Here is a 25,852-nt window from a genome sequence, read left to right as displayed (position 1 = left end):
ACCACCATCATTACAGTGAAGGAGGTGCTACTGTCAGAGGCCTAGCCTAAAGATGGAGGTTGCCTAAGAAGCTCAGTATATGGAGCCAGAGTAAAGAATGTTAAATTCTGGCTGGTGCCACATGGTAGAAATCACTAGATAGAGTTTTCACAACTCCCATGTAGGACATCTTAAATTAGATTTAATTAGATTCTATCATGGTAGGATATTTCACTATTAAAAAAATATATATAAAGGGTCTGCTCCTGCCAAATGCAGTGTTCGCGGTGCAGACACCTTTTTCCGCATGCAAATAGGAGACATCTTGCAGGATATGTATGACTGCCTCACCCTCGTTCTTCTGGATACACTTTTGTTTAAAGAACCAACCACTTATTCGGAGCTTGAAGAGCGTCTGCTCCAATGCACCAGACTTTTTCCAATGACATAATGACAAGTGGGTTGTTTCTTGCTGTGAGACTGATAATGTAACTGCTGAAACAAATTGTCTACATCATTTTCTCAGTATGGAAGCAGTTTTGCAATTTCTTGGAGCTGTTTTAGTACAAATCCTGACCTGTTACAAAATTTACACATAATTCTTCCAGGAGGGGAAAGTGTTTACGGAGTACATCCGGGCTAAAGCAACACCAAGAATGAAAGAACATTATAACCACAAAATCAGTGAAAAGTATCACTCAGATTCAGGATAATGAACAAGTTATCAGATACACTGTATCAGCCATTTGCTTTTTTTAAAAACAATGTAATGTTTAGAGTAATCCAAAAACTAAAAAAATATCTTGATAGTGTTTTACTGTTTTAAATGGAAGATCCTGCTATGCAATTTGCACTAATATCAATTTAATGGGCCCAAGAAACCCCAGTTTGACACTTGTACCAGGAAAGGTTCATTTGATAATGCTGTTTGATTCTACTACTTTCTTATTTTCAGGTTTGGCTAAGCCTTCGGGAAGGCAGGCATCAGGGAACGTCAGGTACAAGGTCACATTCCTAACTACCGTATATTCCGGCGTATAAGACGACCTGGTGTATAAGACGACCCCCCTACTTTCCTGTTAAAATATAGAGTTTAGGATATATTCACTGTATAAGACTACCCCTTTTCCAACGCATACCAAACACCGGTAAAAATAAAAAAAAAACAGATTTGAATTTAACATGGTCCTTTTTTAATTTAAATTCTTATGACATGCAGGTATATAGCAGGAAAACTGTCACTCATAAACATAAGGCATACAGCAACAACATTACTATCATCCATTTTCATCAGCGGCATACACCGGTACCCGACAATTTACAACAGAAAGAATAGAGCTTCACACATAGATTAGATAGATAGAAATATGTCAGTCACATATATATGAAGTACAGTGACATTGTTGCTTACTGTACTTGTCATTTAGTGTAAAGGATTTATTAAAAAAAATAATAGTGTTTTCGTGCACCGTCTCTTTAAAAAAGCCGGCCGGCAATTCAGCATCGGTACCCGACAATTTAGAATAGAAGGAATAGAGAATCATACATAGATTAGATAGATAGAAACATGTCAGTCACATATATATGAAGTACAGTGACAGTGTTGCTTACTGTACTTGTCATTTAGTGTAAAGGATTTATTAAAAAAAATAATAGTGTTTTCATGCACCGTCTCTTTAAAAAAGCCGGCCGGCAATTCAGCATCTGTACCCGACAATTTAGAATAGAAGGAATAGAGAATCATACATAGATTAGATAGATAGAAACATGTCAGTCACATATATATGAAGTACAGTGACAGTGTTGATTACTGTACTTGTCATTTAGTGTTAAAATAAAGAATTTATTTTAAAAAAAATTGGCGTGAGGTTCCCCTTAATTTTAGTCTCTAGCGGAGGTTAAGCAGACGGCTGGGGCAGATGTTTGAAGCCTGGGAAGGGGGTAATACCCACGGAGCTTCCCAGACTACTAATATCAGCCCCCAGCTGAATACCTAACCTTTACTAGCTATTAAAATGGGGGACACCCCCAAAAAAATTACGTGGGGTCCCCCCTATTTTAATAGCTAGCAAAGGCTAGGCAGACAGCTGGGGGCTGATATTAATAGCCCACGAAGGGTGCCATGAATATTGGCCCCCTCCCAGGCTAGAAACACCAGCCGTCAGCCGCCCCAGAAATGGCGCATCCATAGGATGCGCCAATTCTGGCACTTAGCCTCGCTCTTCCACGCTGCCCTGGTGCGGTGGCAGGGGGTAATAGGGCTGGGGTTCATGTCAGCGCCAGCTGCCATGAAGCCCAGGTTAGTAATGATGGGCGTCTATAAGACACCCCCATTACTAACCTACAAAGTGTTAAAAAGAAAAAACACACACTACACCCAGAAAAAAATAATTTATTTGAAATAAACCACACCATTTTATTTAATTCTTAGTTTACTAAAAAAAAAATAGTTACCTGTCCACGTTCCTGCGCTGATCTCCCATGCACAGCTGTCACATCTGGAGATGGTGACAGCTGTGCATGGCTGCTGTAAGCTCACGCTGCCGGGAACACGTCCGCTCCCGGCAACGGGAGCCACTGACTGAGGTCACAGGAGTGCATTCAGGCAGCGCAGCTCCGGAGACCTCCTTTACGGCACTGCTGTACCGTGGGAATTTCTCACGATACAGCAGGGCCGTAAAGCAGCTAACCGGAGCAGCGCTGCCTGAACTCCGGCGAACCCGCTTATGCAATGACGGGGCTGCTTTACGGCCCCGTCATTCTAGCGGCGGCAGCGGTTCAGAGCGGTCACATTCTATGTGGCTGCTCTGAACTGGAGATCATCGTGGGACACTCGTGGACTACTACAGAGGGGTAAGGATAAGGTTGTGGTTTATTATTTTATATTTTATTACAGGAGATCGATGGCTTCGGGGAATTAGGTGTCTAGGTGAGTATAGGTGTAGTTTTTTATTTTTTACTTTATTTTAGGTGGCGATCGGCGGGGACAGGTAATGTATGAACTAATTTATTGTAGGTAACCACTGGCCACCAATGACATGTATTTAACATTTATTGGGGACACAGTAGGGCAATTTATATAGCAGGATCAGGCTGATGGGAACTACTGCTCCCATCGAGCTGATCCTGCTGGCAGGAGTGGACGGGGGACAGACATAGGCCGATGGGAGTAGTAGTGTCACATCGGCCTATGTCTGCCTGCACGCACACACCCCCAGACATCGCACAGACACCGCGCACACCCGCACACACTCGCAGACATCGCACAGACACATCGCACAGACACCGCGCACACCCGCACACACTCGCAGACATCTCACAGACACCGCACACACCCGCAGACATCGCACAGACACCCCACACACACTCGCAGACACACGCACAGACACCCGCACACACCAATCATGACGGGTCTGGGAGGTGAGGCTGACCTGTGAGACCGTGGGAAAGTTCATGTGAGTTCATGCAATGCAGTCAAGCATGAACTCACATGAACCCTCTGAGGGCACCGCGGCGACTTCAAATGAACAGCTGATCGGCATCACCTGATACCTCAGCTGTTCATTTGAAATAACCGGCGGGAAAGCGCAGCACAGAACGGGAAAGCCGGCGGTGAAGTCTTTTCACTGCCGGCTTCCCCGCCCGGGTCCTTCGCTCCCCGCTCCTTTGTGCTGCACTCCCCGCCCGGTCCTAACTTACGATCGGGATGGGAGGTGGCGAGAGGAGCGGAGGATCGGGGTGGGAGGCTGCGGGGAAGCAGTATGGGGCTGTGTGATTGTTTAAAAGCTGGCGGCTTTTTACCGCCCGCCGGCTTTTAAACAATCAGGAGAATTCTCCCACGCTGGGATGGCATTCTGATGACAGGCTGGATCTCAGCTGAGCTCTGCCATCCAGCTTGTCATCCTTCAGAGACACTGCAGAGCGCAGGCATTATGGGAACTTCCGATTCCGGTATTCGATATTGTAAAAGTATCGGAATTAAGTATCGGAATTCCGATACCGCGAATATCGGCCGATACCCGATATTACAGTATCGGAATGCTCAACACTACTTGTCACAGAAGCGATGCGAACTTCCCAGCTCCGGACACAGCGCAGCGCTTCTGTGACAAGTGAAAGCTGTCGGCACAGAAGCCCTGCGCTGTGTCCGGAGCTGGGAAGACACTGCGATGTGTCAGAAAAGTTCGGTAGGTTCTGTCTGTCTCCGCTGCTGGGAATACGCTGCGCTGTGTCCCAGGCCTGAGAAGACACAGCGCAGCGATGTGTCAGTTTCAGCACAGAAGCGCTGACTGTCTGGACCTACCGCCGCCGTATTTTAACTCCCTCCACCTTATATTAACTCCCACATGGCAGGGATACGGCCACGGCAGCTTATTAACACCCCCAGAGTATCCCCGCATGTCAATTTCTGAAAGTTCAAAAACATTACCGGCGTTTTAGACGACCCCAGACTAGACAGAAGATTTTTCAGTCTTCAAAAGTCGTCTTATACGCCGGAATATACGGTAATTACTTTAGGACATGCTCACTACACAGATACTTGTTACTATTCTATGCTAAAAGAAAAGAAGGGTTTGGTACCATGTTAGCCAGTTGAAAAAAGATTGCTGTCAGTGGGAAAAACAAGATAATCTTGTAGTTATGATGATACCTTTTAATGGCTAACAAAAATAAAATAAATGATGTTACAAAGAAAGCTTTCAAGACTTCTTAGGTCTCTTCCTCAGGCATGGTATAACAAAATATATGCACAAAAAAGCAGAGGCATGGCATAATAAATGGACAATTTTGACATTTATTATGCCACTAGATGGTGGCCCGATTCTAACGCATCGGGTATTCTAGCATATGTCTCCTGACCCTCCTTTATAATGCCCCATGCAGGAAGTCACATCACCCGTATATAATACCCCATGCAGGATGTCACATCCCCCGCATATAATGCCCCATGCAGGAAGTCACATCCCCTGTATATAATACCCCATGCAGGAAGTCACATCCCCCGCATATAATGCCCCATGCAGGAAGTCAGATCCCCCATATATAATACCCCATGCAGGAAGTCACATCCCCCATATATAATACCCCATGCAGGAAGTCACATCCCCCGCATATAATGCCCCATGCAGGAAGTCACATCCCCCGTATATAATACCCCATGCAGGAAGTCACATCCCCCGTATATAATACCCCATGCAGGAAGTCACATCCCCCGCATATAATGCCCCATGCAGGAAGTCACATCCCCCGTATATATAATACCCCATGCAGGAAGTCACATCCCCCGTATATAATACCCCATGCAGGAAGTCACATCCCCCGCATATACACTGCGTTCCAAATTATTATGCAAATAATATTTTCTCACATTTTCCCAAATTACCTATATGAATTGCAGTCATTGTAATTTTCCAGTCAAATAACTATTAGAGTACAATTGAAAGGTTTTTGTACAAACTGCCTATGATAACAGTATATTTTTAAAAAAAATAAAAAACTCAAACTGCACTCAAAATGCATGTTCCAAATTATTATGCACAGCAGAGTTTTCAACCTTTTCATTTTAATAAAGAACAAAAAAATGGTCATTTTTGAAATTATAAGCATTAGCAGGTTATTACAAACTGAAATCAAACAGTTTTCAACTCAAAACTTTATTCTAGGTGATGTTACATTTGCACATAGGACCCCTTGTTCGAAAGGAGCTTCTGAACTCTCTCGTCCATTGAATTTGTCAGGTTTTGGATGGTTTCTGCTTTAATTGTTTTGCATGAGGACAGAATACCCTCCCAGAGCTGTTGCTTAGATGTGAACTGCCTCCCACCATCATTGACACTCCTTTTGATGATGCTCCAGAGGTTCTCAATGGGGTTGAGGTCAGGGGAGCATGGGTGCCACACCATAAGTTTGTCCCCTTTAATGCCCATAGCAGCCAGAGATGCAGATGTGTTATGTGCAGCATGAGACGGGGCATTATCATGCATGAAATAATCTCGATGGTCCAGATGGATGGAGTGGAGGATGGCTGGTTGATGGACACCCCATGCAAACACGGCTACGGCGCTAACAAGGAGGAGGTGGAGTAATGTTTTGGGCTGGAATCATTGGGAGAGAGATTGTCAGCCCTTTTAGGATCCCTGAAGGGGTAAAGATGAACTCCATAATGTATGTTGAGTTTCCCAAACAGCACTTCCTTCCATGGTTCAAGAAGAAGAACCGTGTATTCCGCAGCAAGATCATTTTCATGCATGATAATGCCCCGTCTCATGCTGCACATAACACATCTGCATCTCTGGCTGCTATGGGCATAAAAGGGGACAAACTTATGGTGTGGCACCCATGCTCCCCTGACCTCAACCCCATTGAGAACCTCTGGAGCATCATCAAAAGGAGTGTCTATGATGGCGGGAGGCAGTTCACATCTAAGCAACAGCTCTGGGAGGGTATTCTGTCCTCATGCAAAACAATTAAAGCAGAAACCATCCAAAACCTGACAAATTCAATGGACGAGAGAGTTCAGAAGCTCCTTTCGAACAAGGGGTCCTATGTGCAAATGTAACCACCTAGAATAAAGTTTTGAGATGAAAACTGTTTAATTTCAGTTTGTAATAACCTGCTAATGCTTATAATTTCAAAAATGACCATTTTTTTGTTCTTTATTAAAATGAAAAGGTTGAAAACTCTGCTATGCATAATAATTTGGAACATGCATTTTGAGTGCAGTTTGAGTTTTTTATTTTTTTAAAAATATACTGTTATCATAGGCAGTTTGTACAAAAACCTTTCAATTGTACTCTAATAGTTATTTGACTGGAAAATTGCAATGACTGCAATTCATATAGGTAATTTGGGAAAATCTGAGAAAATGTTAATTGCATAATAATTTGGAACACAGTGTAATGCCCCATGCAGGAAGTCACATCCCCCGTATATAATACCCCATGCAGGAAGTCACATCCCCCGCATATAATGCCCCATGCAGGAAGTCACATCCCCCGTATATAATACCCCATGCAGGAAGTCACATCCCCCGTATATAATGCCCCATGCAGGATGTCACCTCTCCCCCATATAATGCCCCATGTAGGATGTGACCTCTCCCCCCATATAATGCCCCATGTAGGATGTGACCTCTCCCCCCATATAATGCCCCATGTAGGATGTGACCTCTCCCCCCATATAATGCCCCATGCAGGATGTCACCTCTCCCCCATATAATGCTCCATGTAGGATGTCACCTCTCCCCCCCCATATAATGCCCCATGTAGGATGTCACCTCTCCCCCTCATATAATGCCCCATGCAGGACGTCATATCCCCTGTATATCCATCCCCCCATAGTGCCCCATGCAGGTCCCCTATGGCCCCATACAAAAAAAAAAATCCAATACTGACCTCCCTTCTCAGCTGCTCCTCTGGACTCCAGCGTAGCCGGCATGTTGACGCTGTGCGCTGTGACCGGTCAGGAGAGAGCGCGGTGTACAGACGTCACCGCGCCCTCTGACCTGAGACGTCACAGAGCATCAGCGGAAGACACAGGAGCTGTTGCGGAGGCACGGGGAGGGGTAAGTATGATGCCGGTGCCGGGTCCTGATCGAGCGGGGGGAGGGACGGGAGGAGAGGGGAGGGACGGGAGGAGAGGAGAGGGGAGGGGTAAGTATGACGCCGGGTGCCGGGGTCCTGATCGAGCGGGGAGAGGGACGGGAGGAGAGGAGAGGGGAGGGGAGAGGAGGGGAGGGGTAAGTATGACGCCGGGTGCCGGGGTCCTGATCGAGCGGGGGGAGGGACGGGAGGAGAGGGGAGGGGAGAGGAGAGGAGAGGAGGGGAGAGGAGGGGAGGGGCGTCACACTTGTCCTCGGTAGATAAGCGGCCGTAGCCGCTGATCTCCCGACGATAGCCGCATGTAGGTCAGCGGCGCCTGCGGTCGGGGGACTTATGCTGCGAGTAGCCGGCTGCATCTCCCGGCTGCATCGCCGCTGACCTCCGTGCCGCACATGAGCCGCTAACGGCCGCTATGTTTTTCAGAAATGCCGCATCGCTGATTGGCCGCGGCGGACCAGTCAGCGACCCGGGATTTCCAGGACAGACAGACAGAAAGACAGACAGGCAGACGGGATAAGACAATTATATAGTAGATGCTTCTGCTTTTTTTGTGCATATATTTGTGTTCCTTCAGATATTTTGTTATTCCATGCCTGAGAATGAGACGAGACCTAAGAAGTCTTGAAAGCTTGCTTTGTAACATCATTTATTCTATGTTAGAGATGAGCACTAGAGATGAGCAAATACTTTGAAATATGAATTCACCAGCTTCTCTGACTTTTTCCCAAAAAATTGATTTGCAGCAAATTAATTTGCTGCAAATCAAAAGTACTTCAATTGCCCTTCAGTCTCCTATGTCTGTACCAACTCATTTCAAGCTCTTTACTGCCAACACAAACTTAGTAATCTTGAAGTGACCTCAACATATTTGGCTATGGATAAATGGATGCTAACTGCTCTTCACTTCTGTGCTGTCACACGCTGTTTGTACTGTTTCTTCAGTGTTCTATTGCAAAGCTGTGAGCTGTGACATGCATTCATCCAGATTCATCACAAAATTGCTGCTGCATTCCCTGCCTCGGCTTTTATACAGGCTATGATAGTGCCTCACGATTGGCTGTGCTATATCATGTGATGTGAAAGTTGCAAGTCATTAAGGGAAATCCAAGCTGCTCCTAACATCATTTCAGCTTTCTCTGGGTGATGCAATCATCTGCAATGTATAAAATGAAGGCGATTTGCAAATCAATTCCAATTTGTTTAAATTCACCAGGTTCAGCGAATTTCTAAAAATGTTGACATGAATTCAATACATATTGAATCAATTTGCTTAGCTCTAGTCTCTGCCTATCTTAATTTTCTGAACGTATACATCAGAGATGCTAGGAGAAGGGTATAGCGCTATTAGATAAAGAAGAGTTGAGTCCAAATAAGACTGGAAGATGCAGTAAGAAGTCTGCGCTCATCTATCTGGGCCTCTGCTGTATAGTAGGGATGGGGGCTCCCCCAGATATGGAGGCTGATTATAATACATATTTAATGTTATTGTCTTGTTAGCTGTTGCTAACATTTTTTATGTTTTATACATCTTTTGATATCTTATATTTTTTTTGTATTCACTCTTATGTATCTACCATTATTATTTAATTTAGCCATTTGTGAATCCTTTTTCGCTTGGTGTCTTCAAATTAATTGTAAAACAATACTGTATATTTAATAACGATGGCTGAAGAAAATCAATGATTCTGCATTTACATTGGCCGACGATCATTCAGATCTAGAATGAGCGAATTGTGACCATAGTTAACTAATAAAAATTTGCCCTTTCCTTCCTGCGAAACTCCAGGCTGTACGGAATAGAATTATTGAGAAAATGGGACCACACATTGACTAAGGGTGCACAATGAAGCCACAGGGCAGTTGTATGCCCTGTAGCAGGCAAAAAAAATGGAAAAACTCAGTGTCTATGTAAATAAAAGAAACATCATTTATTATAGCTAGTAAGAGAATGGCAATCAGCTGTTTTGGAGACTAATTGGAATGTTGCTGGTGTTGAGATGTTGAGAATTGGGCTGCTGAACTGGTCACTGGCGGAGCACTTACAAGATAATTCATAGTAGAAGTTCTGACTGCCCTCCAGGCTCTTCTCTACCACAAACACACGTGGACGAAATTGTTAATACCCTATTGGTAAAGTAAGAAAAACCCACAATGGTCACAGATATCACTGGAAACTGACAAAAGTAACTTTCAATTTAAATTTACTGAAAATCAGACATTGCGTTTGAATTTTGGTTCAACAGAAAAATAAAGAAAAAACAAAAGTAATGAAAATGGCCTGGAAAAAAATTATAGTACCCTTAACTTAAAATTTTGTTGCACAACCTTTAGAGGCAATCACTGCAAACAGACGATTTCTGGAATTCTCAATGAAACTTCTGCACTTGTCCGCGGGTATTTTGGTAAATTTCAGTCTTGCTTTTTTATGATTTGCTTCCAACCATGGTTCTCTCCTCGGTCATCTTTCATGACGTCCACTTTGGCCAAGACAGGGATGGATGGTGCGATCTGACACTGACGGACCTTGACCTTGATGTTCACCTCTTATCTCTTTGGAAGTTATTGTGGGCTCTTTGATTAACATTCAGATTATCCATCTTTTCATTTGTCATTAATTTTCCTCATGTGGCCACATCCAGGGTGGTCGGCTACAGTCCCATAGACCTTAAACTTCTGAGTAATATGGGCAACTGCAGTAATACAAGCTGTTTGTAGATGGAACTATAGCCTTTACTTTTAACACGTTTGTCTATAATTTTCTTGCGAATCTCCTGAGACAACTCTCTCCTCAGCTTTCTTAGGTCTATGTTCAGTGTGGTACACACCATAATAGACTGGACAAAGGATTGACTCAGCTCACCGGAGACCAGAATAGTTAAAATCCAGCTTTTATTTGATTCCTGGATAAAAATAGATGCAGATCCAAAACACATTGTAATTCAAAAAATGTTCTTCTAACTCTGGGAGGGGGCACAGGGGGTATAGTGCTAATGGGTTACCAGACGCGTTTCGAACATGATGTTCTTAGATTTTGTATATACCCCTATGGTCAAGTTATTTTCAATCTTTTCTAGGAGTAATGTAATTTTTGTCCAGGCTATTTTAATTAGTTTTTTGTCTGTTGAACCACAATTGAGAAGCAATGTCTGATTCTCATTAGATGATATTCAGTAAATTTAAGTTGAAATTTACTTCTGTCAGTTTCAAGTAATTTCAGTGAACATTGTGAGTTTTTCTTTCTTTGTCAGAACGGAACCAAAAACTTTGTCCACATGTGTATGTCCTAGAGCAGGGATGTGTGGTCATCACTGTTTCCTTTGCCTGCCCGTATTCTGCTGCTGCCTCCTCAGTCTTCTCAATGCTGGTCTAACTGACCCTCACCCTGCTGTGGAACGCCTGCCTCACCTGCGCTGCTTCACAACTCTCCGGCCTACATTAAGTTGTTTTTCCTGATTGTTTAAGCAAGTGATACCTTTAAACACTGCATGTCCCTTACTGACTTTAAAGGGAACTTGTCACCAGTTTCGTCATGTGTCAACTAAAACTATGATCTTAATCAGCGCCTGTGCTGCACTCCATAAATGCTTATATAACCCCCTGACTCCCCCTGTATAGCCCCCAAAAACCTTTTGAAGTTCTCCCACTCTGTATGTTAATCCTGTCTGTCCGGTCTGATAGGCGTCCTCTCTATCCCTCCTCCCTTCTGCTGATCGACGTCCTCCTGCTTTGATTGACATGGATGACGCCTCCTGCGTCATCTACATAGCCGGGTGAAATCTCGCGCCTGTGCATAGAAATGACCAACTTGCGCCTGCGCACTATGCTCTGCCCCACTGCGGGCTGAGCCAAAAATCTAAGTGCGCATGTGTCCGCACACGTCTTTCCAGAACCGGAACTATTTTGCGTGCCGGCGCATGCGCATTTAAGTATTCTGCTCTGCTGGCAGTAGGGCAGAGCATGGTGTGCAGGCTCGAGCCGGTGATTTCTCTGTGCAGCGTAAGATTTCACCCGGCTTCTGAATGACGCAGGAGGCGTCACCCATGTAAATCAAAGCAGGAGGATGGCAATCAGCAGAAGGAAAGAGGGATATAGAACGCAGAAAGGACGCCTATTGAACCAAACCGACAGGATTGACATACAGCACGGGAGAACTTCAAGAGGTTTTTGGGGGCTATACTGGGAGAGTCAGGGGGTTATATAACAATTTATGTCTATGGCGTTATACCGTATCCTCAAAAATTCAGCACTGGAAAGTCATATTCAGTTTATGAACAACAAGATATCTGGATGCAGGCTGTGTCATCTCAAATAACAAGCCTGACTCATAGAAGATCTTCAGAGACACTTCCTTACCGCCCAAAGAAATCAGAAGTCAGTAAATAACAATATGTAAATCAGTCATTACCCTTGTGATTCAACAGAGTAAGTCACATTTCCAGGAATTGTTACTGGATCCCAGTGTAGAAAATGCTTCAAGTTGACAGAGACGATGGAGATATTTTCTGGAATTGGAAGAGATTGTTGGTCTAAAATGAAAAATTTGAAAATAATGTATTAAATTAGATGCAGACACTCATCAATTGTTATATTAATTGGTTACTAAAGTGATATATAAACATAGGAGAAAAAAACCTGTTCCAATTTGGCAACAAATTTAAAGAAAAGCCGCAGTATGCCAGGCAATATTGGGCTTAGCTGCAGATTTGTGCGGACTTTAAAAAATGCAATGAAATCCAATGTAACAAATTGACAACACCGCATGATGATCAGCGTGCCCTGAATGGAGTTTTAAAAAAAAAAAAAAAGCTCAGTTCAATATAAAACGTCCACCGTAGATAGATGCTGGTGCTCAGTACTTGGCAGCGGCCACAACACATTAAATTGAGCCGTGCTGTTGAGTTCCATTCAGTGTTTATATCCAGCTGCCACTAGAGATAATAAGAGCTGATCGTGTAGGGGGGTGATGATTGTCAGACCACCCTCAATCTGATATTAATATCATATGAACGGACAACCCCTTTAACAGCCTGCATCCACAAATTGCTTGATTAGGGAAGGAAGTGCTTGAAGTGTAACATGGCACGCCCCGGTAGTCCCGGTAGCACCCCGGCACATTACATGAAAGTGTGGGTCCAGGCTGGGCATGTGAACCTGTGCTGTGAGGGTCTTACTCCCGTGAAGGCCGCATGTAGCCAGTGTTGTGTGCTGGGCAGGAACAGGTGTTTCACAGTTCAATGAGAAAGACTTCTGTTCCTGTGGCACCCCAGGGGTCTGGTTACCACAGTAATAGAAATATCACGTCTGAGAGCAAGTGGGAGGTTTCCTGGTCAGGAGCCCTTAAACATGCAACACCTCCTGTCCCAGACCAGATAGGGGAGGAACCTGCCCTATATAAACTGGGTCTGGGGCGGGGATAGTTCAGTCAGAGCCTGGAGTGAAGTTCCAGACACAGGGCAAGAAACAGCAGGAGCTCTGTAGGAGCAGGAGCTGAGTGCCAGGGACTGGAAGCAGATATATTGCTCGTCCTGGCTGAAGGGACTACTACCGGACAACGGAGTCCGAGGCTGTGGGAACCTCTAAGTCCAGCAGCAGAATCCAGCCGGCAGGGGATTCCAGGTCCTCTGGCCATAGAAGCCCGGAGGCTCAGTCACAAGGAAGGGACCAGCACAGCAATCGAGGAGCGGAGGCTATCAGAAGGCCCCAAGTCACCAGCCATACAGGTGAGCACCACACGGTATACTCAGGGACGTGGGCTACTTCCACTCGCTTACAGCAAGGTAGCCAGGAAGAGTGCAGATAGACGAGGAGGCCTACAACTCCACCTGGCCAGGGGAACTCCGGCTTGCTCGCAGACTGACCAGGCCCCTTATGCTAGCCAGTACTCCCGGGAGGGTCTGCCTTAATATCATCAGTAAAGACCCTGAACTGCACTGCAAAGACTAAGTCGTTCCTGCTTTCTCACCGCATACAGCACTACTAGTACTGGGACGCCCGCGCACCATCACCCCCACCATCTACTACACTGCCCTGGGGCTTCACTCTTCCCGTGGGGAGTTACACTACCTCAGTTGCATACACCATCAGCCCCAGCGGTCTGCCTTGCAGCGGCGGTTTGCACTGACCGCAATCCACGGGTGGCGTAGTCTGACATTAAAATCACAAAAACCCTATAAAGACTGCCACTGGTTTGACCACCCTGAGCCACGGGACCGGGTCGCCGCCACGGAGACTACAACCCCCAGAGACCCGGCTCCGGGTATCCCACACACGTGCACACACGGCCCAGGGGGCGCGTCAACTTTGGCGTAGTCGGCAGGATTTCGTGCCCGCAACCACCGGGTACTACGTGGCTTCAAAAGACTGTCATACCTGCCGTGGAGAAGGTTCCCGCCATCCGGAGCCGTTCCCCGCCATCTTCAGAAGTTTCCCGCCATCCGCAGCTGTTTTCCCACCACTCGCAGTCGTTTTCCCGCCATCCTCGTCTGGAGCAGCACCAGCGGAGCCGCAGCCTACAGAATCGTCTGAAGGTAGGCCACACTTAACTAGGGGGGAGGAAGATGACGGACACGGAGGGACCCTCTACCACCAGCGCGGCCACTTCCGCAGTAAGGCCGTTCACAATGCCATACATCCCCGGAGCGGCCTGGCTGCCCCAATACTCAGGGGAGTCGCATACCCTAAGCGACTTTAAAGAGAGACTGTACAGCCTATTTAAGGTATACCCCCTGATGGAGGGCCAGAAAGTGAGCATATTGATAGGTCAGCTAACCGGCGCAGCCCAGCGTGAAGTAAAGTCCTGGTCAGTCCGGGATAAGGAGACCGTAAAGGAGATCTTGGCCCATCTGAAGGACACTTTTGATACCCGCACCTCAGCCGAGATCAAAATGAGATTTTATGGGTGCAAGCAGCGGGCCCAAGACAGTATAAGAGACTATGCTTTGAGTTTGCAAGAGGCCCTGGGAGCCATTAAACAGGCAGACCCTGACAGTGTGCGGAATGCAGATGAACTGTTAACTGAGCAATTCATTGAGGGTCTGCTGTCCAACGCCCACCGAACCCAGTTGCGTGCAATGGCCTTGCAGAACCCTGGTTTAGACTTTGCAAAGTTCAAAGACAGGGCCATCCGGGTGCTCCAAGAACCGGCACCGGGTAGCGCTGTAACCCACCGGCGCCCTGCTATTACCTATCATCAGGAGGCGGCGCCCTTGTCTGCAGAGCCTATAGGAGCTGGTGCCCAGGCTTTGGACAACAACCCTGCTACAGACCTGCACCATCAGGTCCAAGAGCTAACTAAAAGCGTAGCCGCGCTAACCCGAACTGTGCAGTCTTTACAGGTCTCTCCTCCAGGAAGGATCAAGCTGGCCACCAGTCCGGAGGACGTCCTGTGGCACCGACAGAGGAGGATCCCATCGTCTAGAGGAAGACCCAGAGACAGATACGAGGACGGACAACCCATCTGCCGCCGCTGCAATCAACCCGGACATATGGCAAGGTACTGTCATTTAAACGGGCACAACCTGGGGCAGAGGGCCAACCCCCAGGCATAAGATCCTGAGGCCCATCGAACTGGCGAGATAAATACGTAGCGGGTAGTGTTGAGCGATACCTTCCGATATCAGGAAATATTGTATCGGATTGGATCGGACCGATACTCAAAAAGTATCGGATATCGCCGATTCCAATACCGGAAACCAATGCAAGTCAATGGGACACTAATATCGGAATGAAAATAAACCCTTTCTTTCCTTGTAGGTTAATTCTACATGAAGTAAAACAACTAAGAATAATGTAGAATGTATTATGCGAAAAGCCGGCAATTCATCAGCGCATACACCGGTACCCGACAATTTATAACAGAAAGAATAGAGCTTCACACATAGATTAGATAGATAGAAACATGTCAGTCACATATATATGAAGTACAGTGACAGTGTTGCTTACTGTACTTGTCATTTAGTGTAAAGGATTTATTAAAAAAAATAATAGTGTTTTCATGCACCGTCTCTTTAAAAAAGCCGGCCGGCAATTCAGCAGCGGTACCCGACAATTTATAACAGACAGAATAGAGCTTCACACATAGATTAGATAGATAGAAACATGTCAGTCACATATATATGAAGTACAGTGACAGTGTTGCTTACTGTACTTGTCATTTAGTGTAAAGGATTTATTTAAAAAAATAATAGTGTTTTCATGCACCGTCTCTTTAAGAAAGCCGGCCGGCAATTCAGCAGTGGTACCCGACAATTTAGAATAGAAGGAATAGAGAATCATACATAGATTAGATAGATAGAAACATGTCAGTCACATATATATGAAGTACAGTGACAGTGTTGATTACTGTACTTGTCATTTAGTGTTAAAATAAAGGATTTATTTAAAAAAAAATTGGCGTGGGGTTCCCCTTAATTTTAGTCACTAGTGGAGGTTAAGCAGACAGCTGGGGCAGATGTTTGAAGCCTGGGAAGGGGGTAATACCCACGGAGCTTCCCAGGCTACTAATATCAGCCCCCAGCTGAATACCTAGCCTTTACTAGCTATTAAAATGGAGGACCCCCCAAAAAAAATGACGTGGGGTCCCCCCTAATTTAATAGCTAGCAAAGGCTAGGCAGACAGCTGGGGGCTGATATTAATAGCCCAGGAAGGGAGCCATGAATATTGGCCCCCTCCCAGGCTAGAAACACCAGCCGTCAGCCGCCCCAGAAATGGTGCATCCATAGGATGCGCCAATTCTGGCACTTAGCCTCGCTCTTCCCACTGCCCTGTAGCGGTGGCAGTGGGGTAATAGGGTTGGGGTTGATGTCAGCTTATAATGCCAGCTGACATCAAGCCCAGGTTAGTAATGGAGAGGCGTCTATAAGACACCCCCATTACTAACCCCATAGTCAAAGTTAAAAAAAAAACACAAACACCCAGAATAAAGTCCTTTAATTGAAATAAACACACAATTCTTTATTGTTCTAAATTAAACCATACTTACCATCACACCCATTCCAGCTGAAGCCAACGATCTCCTGCAATAAAAGTAAAATAATAAAGCAACCTCATCCTTACCTTTCCATGGTTCCCACGACAGCTTCAGCTCTGCTACATCGAGATGACAGGCTGGACCGCAGCAGAACGCTGCCATCCAGCCTGTCATCCCGCAGACACTGAGAAGCGCAGGCATGCTTGCGCTCTTCAGTGTCTCTCTGTGACGGCATCCAGATGAGCCGACAATGAACTCGGCTCACCTCATGCACGTCACTGACAGCGTGGGAGAATTCTCCTGCACTCAGCGCTTCAGCGTGAGAATTTTCCCACGCTGTCAGTGACATGAATGAGGTGAGGTCATGTCCAATGAACTCAGCTCACCTCATGCACGTCACTGACAGCGTGGAAGAATTCTCCTGCACTCAGCGCTTCAACGTGAGAATTTTCCCACACTGTCAGTGACGTACGTGAGGTGAGGTCATGTCCAATGAACTCAGCTCACCTCATGCACGTCACTGACAGCGTGGGAGAATTCTCACGCTGAAGCGCTGAGTGCAGGAGAATTTTCCCACGCTGTCAGTGACGTGCATGAGGTGAGCTGAGTTCATTGGACATGACCTCACCTCATTCATGTCACTGACAGCGTGGGAAAATTCTCACGCTGAAGCGCTGAGTGCAGGAGAATTCTCCCACGCTGTCAGTGACGTGCATGAGGTGAGCCGAGTTCATTGTCGGCTCATCTGGATGCCGTCACAGAGAGACACTGAGGAGCGCAAGCATGCCTGCGCTTCTCAGTGTCTGCGGGATGACAGGCTGGATGGCAGCGTTCTGCTGCGGTCCAACCTGTCATCTCGATGTAGCAGAGCTGAAGCTGTCGTGGGATCCATGGGAAGGTAAGGATGAGGTTGGTTTATTATTTTTCTTTTATTGCAGGAGATCGTTGGCTTCAGCTGGAATGGGCGTGATGGTAAGTATAGTTTAATTTAGAACAATAAAGAATTGTGTCTTTATTTCAATTAAAGGACTTTATTCTGGGTGTTGTGTTTTTTTTAAATACTTTACTAGAAATTCATGGTGGTCATGTCTAATATTGGCATGACCCCATGAATTTCGAGCTTAGGGCCAGCTGATAATGCCAAGCTGGCCCTATCCCCTTTATTACCCAGTGAGCCACCGCACCAGGGCCCTGGATGAGTTGGGTACAGCGCCAGAAGATGGTGCTTCTATGAACGCGCCATTTTCCGGGGCGGCTGCGGACTGCAATTTGCAGCGGGTGGGGCCCAGAAAGCTTGGGCCTCCCTGCGCTGCGGATTCCAGCCCCCAGCTGCCTAGTTGTACCTGGCTGGACACAAAAATAGGGCGAAGCTCCACGTATTTTTTTTTTTAATTATTTCATGAAATTCATGAAATAATTAAGAAAAAAAGGGCTTCCCTATATTGTTATGTCCAACCAGGTACAAATAGGCAGCTGGTGGTTGGGGGCAGCCCGTTCCTGCCTGCTGTACCTGGCTGGACACAAATATAGTGCGAAGCTCCACATCAATTTTTTTTTAATTATTTCATGAAATAATTTTTTTAAAAAAGGGCTTCCCTATATTGTTGTGTCCGGCTAGGTACAAATAGGCAGCTGGTGGTTGGGGGCAGCCCTTTCCTGCCTGCTGTACCTGGCTGGACACAAATATAGGGCGAAGCCCCACATCAATTTTTTTTTAATTATTTCATGAATTTCCTGAAATGATTAAAAAAAAATTGACGTAGGGCTTCGCACTATATTTGTGTCCAGCCAGGTACAGCAGGCAGGAACGGGCTGCCCCCAACCACCAGCTGCCTATTTGTACCTGGCCGTCACAACAATATAGGGAAGCCCTTTTTTTCTTTATTATTTCATGAATTTCATGAAATAATTAAAAAAAAAAATACGTGTGGCTTCTCCCTATTTTTGTGTCCAGCCAGGTACAGCTAGGCAGCTGGGGGATGGAATCTGCAGCGCAGGGAGGCCCAAGCTTTCTGCCCCCCCCCCCCCCCAGCTGCAAATTGCAGTCCGCAGCCACCCCGGAAAATGGCGCGTTCATAGAAGCTGGATGCTGTACCTGGCTGGCATACAAAAATATGGCAAAGCCCACGTCAAAATTTTTGGGAAAAATTAATTAAAAAATAAATAATAATTTAGGGACTGCATCTTTATTAACTCCTCAAATGTCATTTAGTGTTAAAATAAAGGATTTATTTAAAAAAAAAATTGGCATGGGATCCCCCATAATTTTAGTCTCTAGCGGAGGTTAAGCAGACGGCTGGGGCAGATGTTTGAAGCCTGGGAAGGGGGTAATACCCACGGAGCTTCCCAGACTACTAATATCAGCCCCCAGCTGAATACCTAGCCTTTACTAGCTATTAAAATGGGGGACCCCCCAAAAAAATGACGTGGGGTCCCCCCTATTTTAATAGCTAGCAAAGGCTAGGCAGACAGCTGGGGGCTGATATTAATAGCCCAGGAAGGGTGCCATGAATATTGGCCCCCTCCCAGGCTAGAAACACCAGCCGTCAGCCGCCCCAGAAATGGCGCATCCATAGGATGCGCCAATTCTGGCACTTAGCCTCGCTCTGCCCTGGTGCGGTGGCAGGGGGTAATAGGGCTGGGGTTCATGTCAGCGCCAGCTGCCATGAAGCCCAGGTTAGTAATGATGGGCATCTATAAGACACCCCCATTACTAACCTACAAAGTGTTAAAAAGAAAAAACACACTACACCCAGAAAAAAATAATTTATTGGAAATAAAACACACCATTTTATTTAATTCTTAGTTTACTAAAAAAAAATAGTTACCTGTCCACGTTCCTGCGCTGATCTCCCATGCACAGCTGTCACATCTGGAGATGGTGACAGCTGTGCATGGCTGCTGTAAGCTCACACTGCCGGGAACACGTCCGCTCCTGGCAGCGGGAGCCACTGACTGAGGTCACCGGAGTGCATTCAGGCAGCGCAGCTCCGGAGACCTCCTTTACGGCACTGCTGTACCGTGGGAATTTCTCACGATACAGCAGAGCCGTAAAGGAGCTGACCGGAGCAGCGCTGCCTGAACTCTGGCGAACCCGCTTATGCAGTGACGGGGCTGCTTTACGGCCCCGTCATTCTAGCGGCGGCAGCGGTTCAGAGCGGTCACATTCTATGTGGCTGCTCTGAACTGGAGATCATCGTGGGACACTCGTGGACTACTACGGAGGGGTAAGGATAAGGTTGTGGTTTATTATTTTATATTTTATTACAGGAGATCGATGGCTTCGGGGAATTAGGTGTCTAGGTGAGTATAGGTGTAGTTTTTTATTTTTTACTTTATTTTAGGTGGCGATCGGCGGGGACAGGTAATGTATAAACTAATTTATTGTAGGCAACCACTGGCCACCAATGACATGTATTTAAAATTTATTGGGGACACAGTAGGGCAATTTATATAGCAGGATCAGGCTGATGGGAACTACTGCTCCCATCAAGCTGATCCTGCTGGCACGAGAGGACGGGGGACAGACATAGGCCGATGGGAGTAGTAGTGTCACATCGGCCTATGTCTGCCTGCACGCACACACCCGCAGACATCGCACAGACACCGCACAGACACCGCGCACACCCGCAGACATCGCACAGACACTGCACACACTCGCTGACATCGCACAGACACCGCACACACCCGCAGACATCGCACAGACACCGCACACACACTCGCAGACACACGCACAGACACCCGCACACACCAATCATGACGGGCTGATGGTCTGGGAGATGTGGCTGACCTGTGCGACCGTGGGAAAGTTCATGTGAGTTCATGCAATGCAGTCAAGCATGAACTCACATGAACCCTCTGAGGGCACCGCGGCGACTTCAAATGAACAGCTGATCGGCATCACCTGATACCTCAGCTGTTCACTTGAAATAACCGGCGGGAAAGCGCAGCACAGAACTGGAAAGCCGGCGGTGAAGTCTTTTCACTGCCGGCTTCCCCGCCCGGGTCCTTCGCTCCCCGCTCCTTGGTGCTGCGCTCCCCGCCCGGTCCTAACTTACGATCAGGATGGGAGGTGGCGAGGGGAGCGGAGGATCGGGGTGGGAGGCTGCGGGGAAGCAGTATGGGGCTGTGTGATTGTTTAAAAGCCGGCGGCTTTTTACCGCCCGCCGGCTTTTAAACGATCAGGAGAATTCTCCCACGCTGGGATGGCATTCTGATGACAGGCTGGATCTCAGCTGAGCGCTGCCATCCAGCTTGTCATACTTCAGAGAGACTGCAGAGCACAGGCATTATGGGAACTTCCGATTCCGGTATTCGATATTGTAAAAGTATCGGAATTAAGTATCGGAATTCCGATACCGCGAATATCGGCCGATACCCGATATTTCAGTATCGGAATGCTCAACACTAGTAGCGGGACGTCCGGTCTTGCCTGTGGTACTGGATGGCATTCCTATGAGTGCCCTACTAGACACTGGGTCACAGGTGACTACCATCCCGTACGTGCTCTTTAAGCGGTACTGGAATGACTCGGACATAACCCGCTACCCAGATGACGACCTGAGTATCATCGCCAGCAATGGTCAGCCCGTGCCGCAGGTGGGGTTCAAAGAGGTGACCATTAAGGTCGGTAAGGTCGAACTGGCGGCACAAGGCCTGATTGTTGTGGACATTGACCGTCATGAGAGTCACCCTAGAATAACCTTGGGAACTAACGCGATTGAAAATTGTCTTGCAGAGGTGATTCTCATTTTACAGCAGGTTGCCAAGAACACCAGTTCCAGCCAGCAGCGTGTCCTCCAAAAAGAGATCCGGGCACTGATGAAACGGCAACAGGTGGAATTATCTGGTGGTGAGATTGGTAGCGTGAGAATGTGTGACCCGTTCCCTATTGCCATGCCCCCTGAAAAGTGAGATGATGATCTGGTGCCGGGCAGCTATTGGTCTGAGAGGTAGAGACTACCAAGCAATGGTAGAGCCCGTCTACTCAGACAGTAGGCCCACCATTTTGACAGCACGGGGAGTGGTCGATGTACGCCATGGGAGGGTACCTGTCCGCATCGTAAATATCGGGGAGAGAGAAGTACACCTGCCCCGGTATGCCACGCTAGCCAAATTGTTCACCATAAACCAAAATTCTGTAAAGGCCATAGAACCTTTGCCTCCATCTCAACCAGAGGAAGGTAACGGCTCTAAGAAACAAATGGAGGACTGGTGTCAGCAACTGCATTTGGGTACTGACTCCACTCCCTCACACCAAAAACAGGGAGTCTACCGGGTAGTTCAGGAGTACGAAAGAGTCTTTAGTAAACACCCGCTAGACTCCGGGCGAATAAAGGGGGTAGAGCATCACATCCCCACAGGAGACCATCCACCCATAAAGGAAAGATACCAACCTGTACCCCCTGCACACTATCAGCATGCAAAGGGGATGTTGCGGGACATGAAGGAGGCTGGGGTAATCAGGGACAGCTGTAGCCCCTGGGCAGCTCCACTAGTTCTAGTGAAATAGAAGGACAACACAATGAGAAAGTGTGTGGACTACAGAAAGGTCAACCGTATCACACACAAAGATGCATACCCGTTACCTAGAATAGAAGAATCTTTAGCTGCATTAAAATCTGCTAACTTCTTCTCCACTTTGGATCTTACTAGCAGGTACTGGCAGGTTCCTGTAGCAGAGGCAGACAAGGAGAAGACTGCATTCACCACCCCTATGGGTCTCAGCGAATTCAACTGTATGCCGTTCGGGCTCTGCAACGCACCAGGAACCTTCCAGCGATTGATGGAATGCTGTCTGGGACACCGGAATTTCGAGACAGTCCTGTTATATCTGGACGATGTCATCATTTATTCCAAAACCTACGAAGACCATCTGAAACACCTGGCAGAAGTGTTTGACGCCCTGGCAAGCTACGGCCTAAAGGTGAAACCCTCCAAGTGTCACCTGCTGAAACCAAAAGTGCAGTACCTGGGACACGTGGTGAGTGCTGACGGAGTGGCTCCCGACCCCGATAAGATCACCGTGATTAAAGACTGGCCAAGACCCTCCAGCATAAAGGAAGTGCGGCAGTTCCTCGGGTTGGTAGGCTACCACCGAAGATTCATTCCCGGTTTCACCAAAATGGCAGCTCCTATGCAGGACCTCCTGATAGGTCAATCCAGGAAGGCCAAAAACCAGAAGCCGCCCTTCAGGTGGGAAAAGCTGGAAGAGGAGTCCTTCCGCCAGCTGAAGATGGCCCTCATGGGGGATGAAATCCTGGCGTATCCTGACTACAGCCAGCCCTTTATCCTCCACACAGACGCGAGCAACATTGGGCTAGGAGCCATACTGTCCCAGAACCAGCAGGGGAAAGAACGGGTAATCGCTTACGCCAGCCAAAAAGTACGGCCCACAGAGAGAAACCCTGAGAATTATAGCTCATTCAAGCTAGAGTTCCTGGCAGTGGTGTGGGCAGTGACCGAACGTTTCAAGAATTACCTTGCCTCTTCCAAGTTCACCGTGTACACGGATAACAACCCGTTGACACACCTGGACACTGCAAGACTTGGTGCCCTGGAGCAGAGATGGATGGCCCACCTGTCCAACTATGAATTCACTATCAAATACCGGGCGGGACGCTCAAATGCCAATGCGGATGCCCCGTCCAGAATGCCAAACTTACCGGACGTAGGGGAAGATCCAGAAGAACTGGAAGAAGTCGAGCTCCCTGCGTTCCACTGTCATGGGATTACCCTGTATTCCCACCGTGTAAGGGACAGGCGCTCTGCTACGTTCAATCCCTTACCCCACTACAGCTGGGCGGAGACACAAGAGAGTGATCCCGCAGTCCGTCTGGTGAAGGAAATGCTGACACAGGCTGATGCCCGTCTTGACCCAGACGCTCCGGAGGAGACCAAGCAACTGTGGAAAGAGAAAAGTAAGCTGTTTCTTTACAAGGAGAAGCTGTGCCGGAGAATGGTCAACTCTCGAACACATGAGCTGACCTGGCAGGTAGTGGTCCCAAGACGAGATGCGGCTATGGTTCTGGAGGCATACCACGACGGAGCAGGACACTTCGGATGGAAGAAGCTGGAGTTTCTGTTGCGTGAACGGTTCTACTGGGTAGGCATGAGAGGAGCCATCGAGAGATGGTGCCGAGACTGTGGCCCATGCAACCTAAGAAGGAAGGACCGTGCCAGCCAGAAGACTCCCCTGCAGCCCATCATCACCAGACAGCCACTGGAACTGGTAGCCCTGGACCATGTGAAACTGGCTCCAAGCAAATCTGGGTACGTCTACGCCCTCACAATCGTAGATCACTACTCCCGGTTCCTGGTGGTGGTCCCTGTCAAGGACTTAACGGCTCAAACAGCAGCTAGAGCCTTCCAGCAGCACTTCTGCCGTCCACACGAGTATCCGGAGCAAGTGCTGACGGACCAAGGACCAGCCTTCGAAGCGGAGGTCTTCCAAGAGTTCTGCAACCTGTATGGCTGCAGGAAGATAAGAACAACGCCCTATCACCCTCAGACCAATGGACTATGTGAGAAAATGAACCAGGTGGTGATAGACTTGCTAAAAACGTTGCCCCTGGAGGAACGCAGTCTGTGGCCTGAAAAACTGCCTGATCTGGTGGACTTATATAATCACATCCCTGTAGGTTCCACCAACTGTACCCCGGCTTACTTAATGAGAGCAAGACCTGGTAAGCTGCCTATTGACCTGGATATGGGAGTCCTGACACCTGAGGACACCTCGCCAGAGGCAGTCTGGGATAGAGAACGGCAGCAGCAGTATCGGAAGGTACAGGAGAGCGTCGAGCGAAGTCTGTCTCAAGCAAGAGAAAGGCAAGAGAAGACTTATAACCAGCATGCTCCCGCTGTTCCCCTGGTACCTGGAGAGCAGGTCTTGAAGAGAAAAAGGCGGCTCCACAAGTTGGACGACCAGTGGGAGAAAGACCCGTACACAGTACTGCCTTCAAGTCATGATAACCCAAAAGTCTGTGTAATCAGTAAGGATGGAGGAGAGACAACAGCCATTGTCTTCAGAGACCACCTGAAAAAGTGTCCCGAGCAGCTGAAAAGCCCTGACGAAGATCAAGAGAACCCTCAACACGCAGAGGAAAGGGAAGAAATGATCAGTACCGTACTCGGAGACTTTCTCCGGTCCTGGAACTAAGTCAACAATGCAGTCGTGGTACCCGTCCTCACCTTTCTCCAGCCAGCCCCTCTAGGGCCTACAGAAGAACAGGTAGTGTCAGAAGAGCAGCTGGCCCAGGAGGCAGAAGAATCCATACCAGCAGCCTAGGAGAATCAACCCTCTGCTAGTAGTGAGCCTGCCGTGCCCCTAGTAAGCCAAAAAGTACGCAGAAAGCTGCCAGGCCTACCCACAACACCTCCTACACCCTGTAGTGCAGAACCAGGTAGTGGGTTACGTAGGTCCACCAGGAGCACTAGAGGACAGATGCCCGCTCGCTGGAGAGTCTAATGCCAAGTATATATTTACCTGTACATACGTAAATGCTGAAAAAGGTTTATGTTTTTGTTGCCTGTTCATTGATTATGTTTCTCTAGTTACCCTGCAGGTTTATTTGGACTGACAGGTTATGGAAGCTGAGTAACCGGAACTAAATTGTAGATAGTTGCACCTTGGTGCCTCTTGCGAAGACGGCCACGGAAGAAAACCCTGTCTGGCGTGGCCCGTGTGGTCCAATGTAGTTCGCTTCGCCTTGCAGCCACGCCCAGGGCCAACGTTTGGGGTTTGCTTTGGACAGGTCCCCTACTCTGTTCTAAAACTTCACCTTGGGTGATATGGACACCCGGTTACGGAAGCGCCGTGACCTTAAAGACAAAATGTCCTTGTACATATGTTATGTTATTGTTATACCCTTTATTTGTGTTTTCTTAAAAATGTGTTTAGTCCCGGAGTACTAAAATTTACTAGGGGGGAATGTGGCACCACAGTAATAGAAATATCACGTCTGAGAGCAAGTGGGAGGTTTCCTGGTCAGGAGCCCTTAAACATGCAACACCTCCTGTAACAGACCAGATAGGGGAGGAACCTGCCCTATATAAACTGGGTCTGGGGCGGGGTTAGTTCAGTCAGAGCCTGGAGTGAAGTTCCAGACACAGGGCAAGAAGCAGCAGGAGCTCTGTAGGAGCAGGAGCTGAGTGCCAGGGACTGGAAGCAGATATATTGCTCATCCTGGCTGAAGAGACTACTACCGGACAATGGAGTCCGAGGCTGTGGGAACCTCTAAGTCCAGCAGCAGAACCCAGCCGGCAGGGGATTCCAGGTCCTCTGGCCATAGAAGCACGGAGGCT

General features: G+C 47.5%; 1 protein-coding gene across 2 annotated transcripts in view; it reads right to left on the bottom strand.

Moving 5' to 3' along the window:
* IL20RB (interleukin 20 receptor subunit beta) overlaps window positions 1-25,852 on the bottom strand; it is a 140,442-nt gene that overhangs the window by 98,921 nt on the left and 15,669 nt on the right. Inside the window, exon 2 of one of the 2 annotated variants that reach the window (XM_073674286.1) lies at window positions 11,986-12,106. The exons of the other annotated variant lie outside the window; for it this stretch is intronic. Coding sequence (XP_073530387.1) covers window positions 11,986-12,106 — 121 coding nt within the window. The remainder of the gene's footprint in view (window positions 1-11,985; window positions 12,107-25,852) is intronic. 2 annotated transcript variants of the gene reach the window in all.

This window comes from Phyllobates terribilis, unplaced genomic scaffold (assembly GCF_046119375.1).
Source record: "Phyllobates terribilis strain yellow unplaced genomic scaffold, ASM4611937v1 Scaffold_3__8_contigs__length_932513732, whole genome shotgun sequence".
Classification (NCBI taxonomy): Eukaryota; Metazoa; Chordata; class Amphibia; order Anura; family Dendrobatidae; genus Phyllobates; species Phyllobates terribilis.
This window is presented reverse-complemented; position numbering and strand designations above follow the sequence as displayed.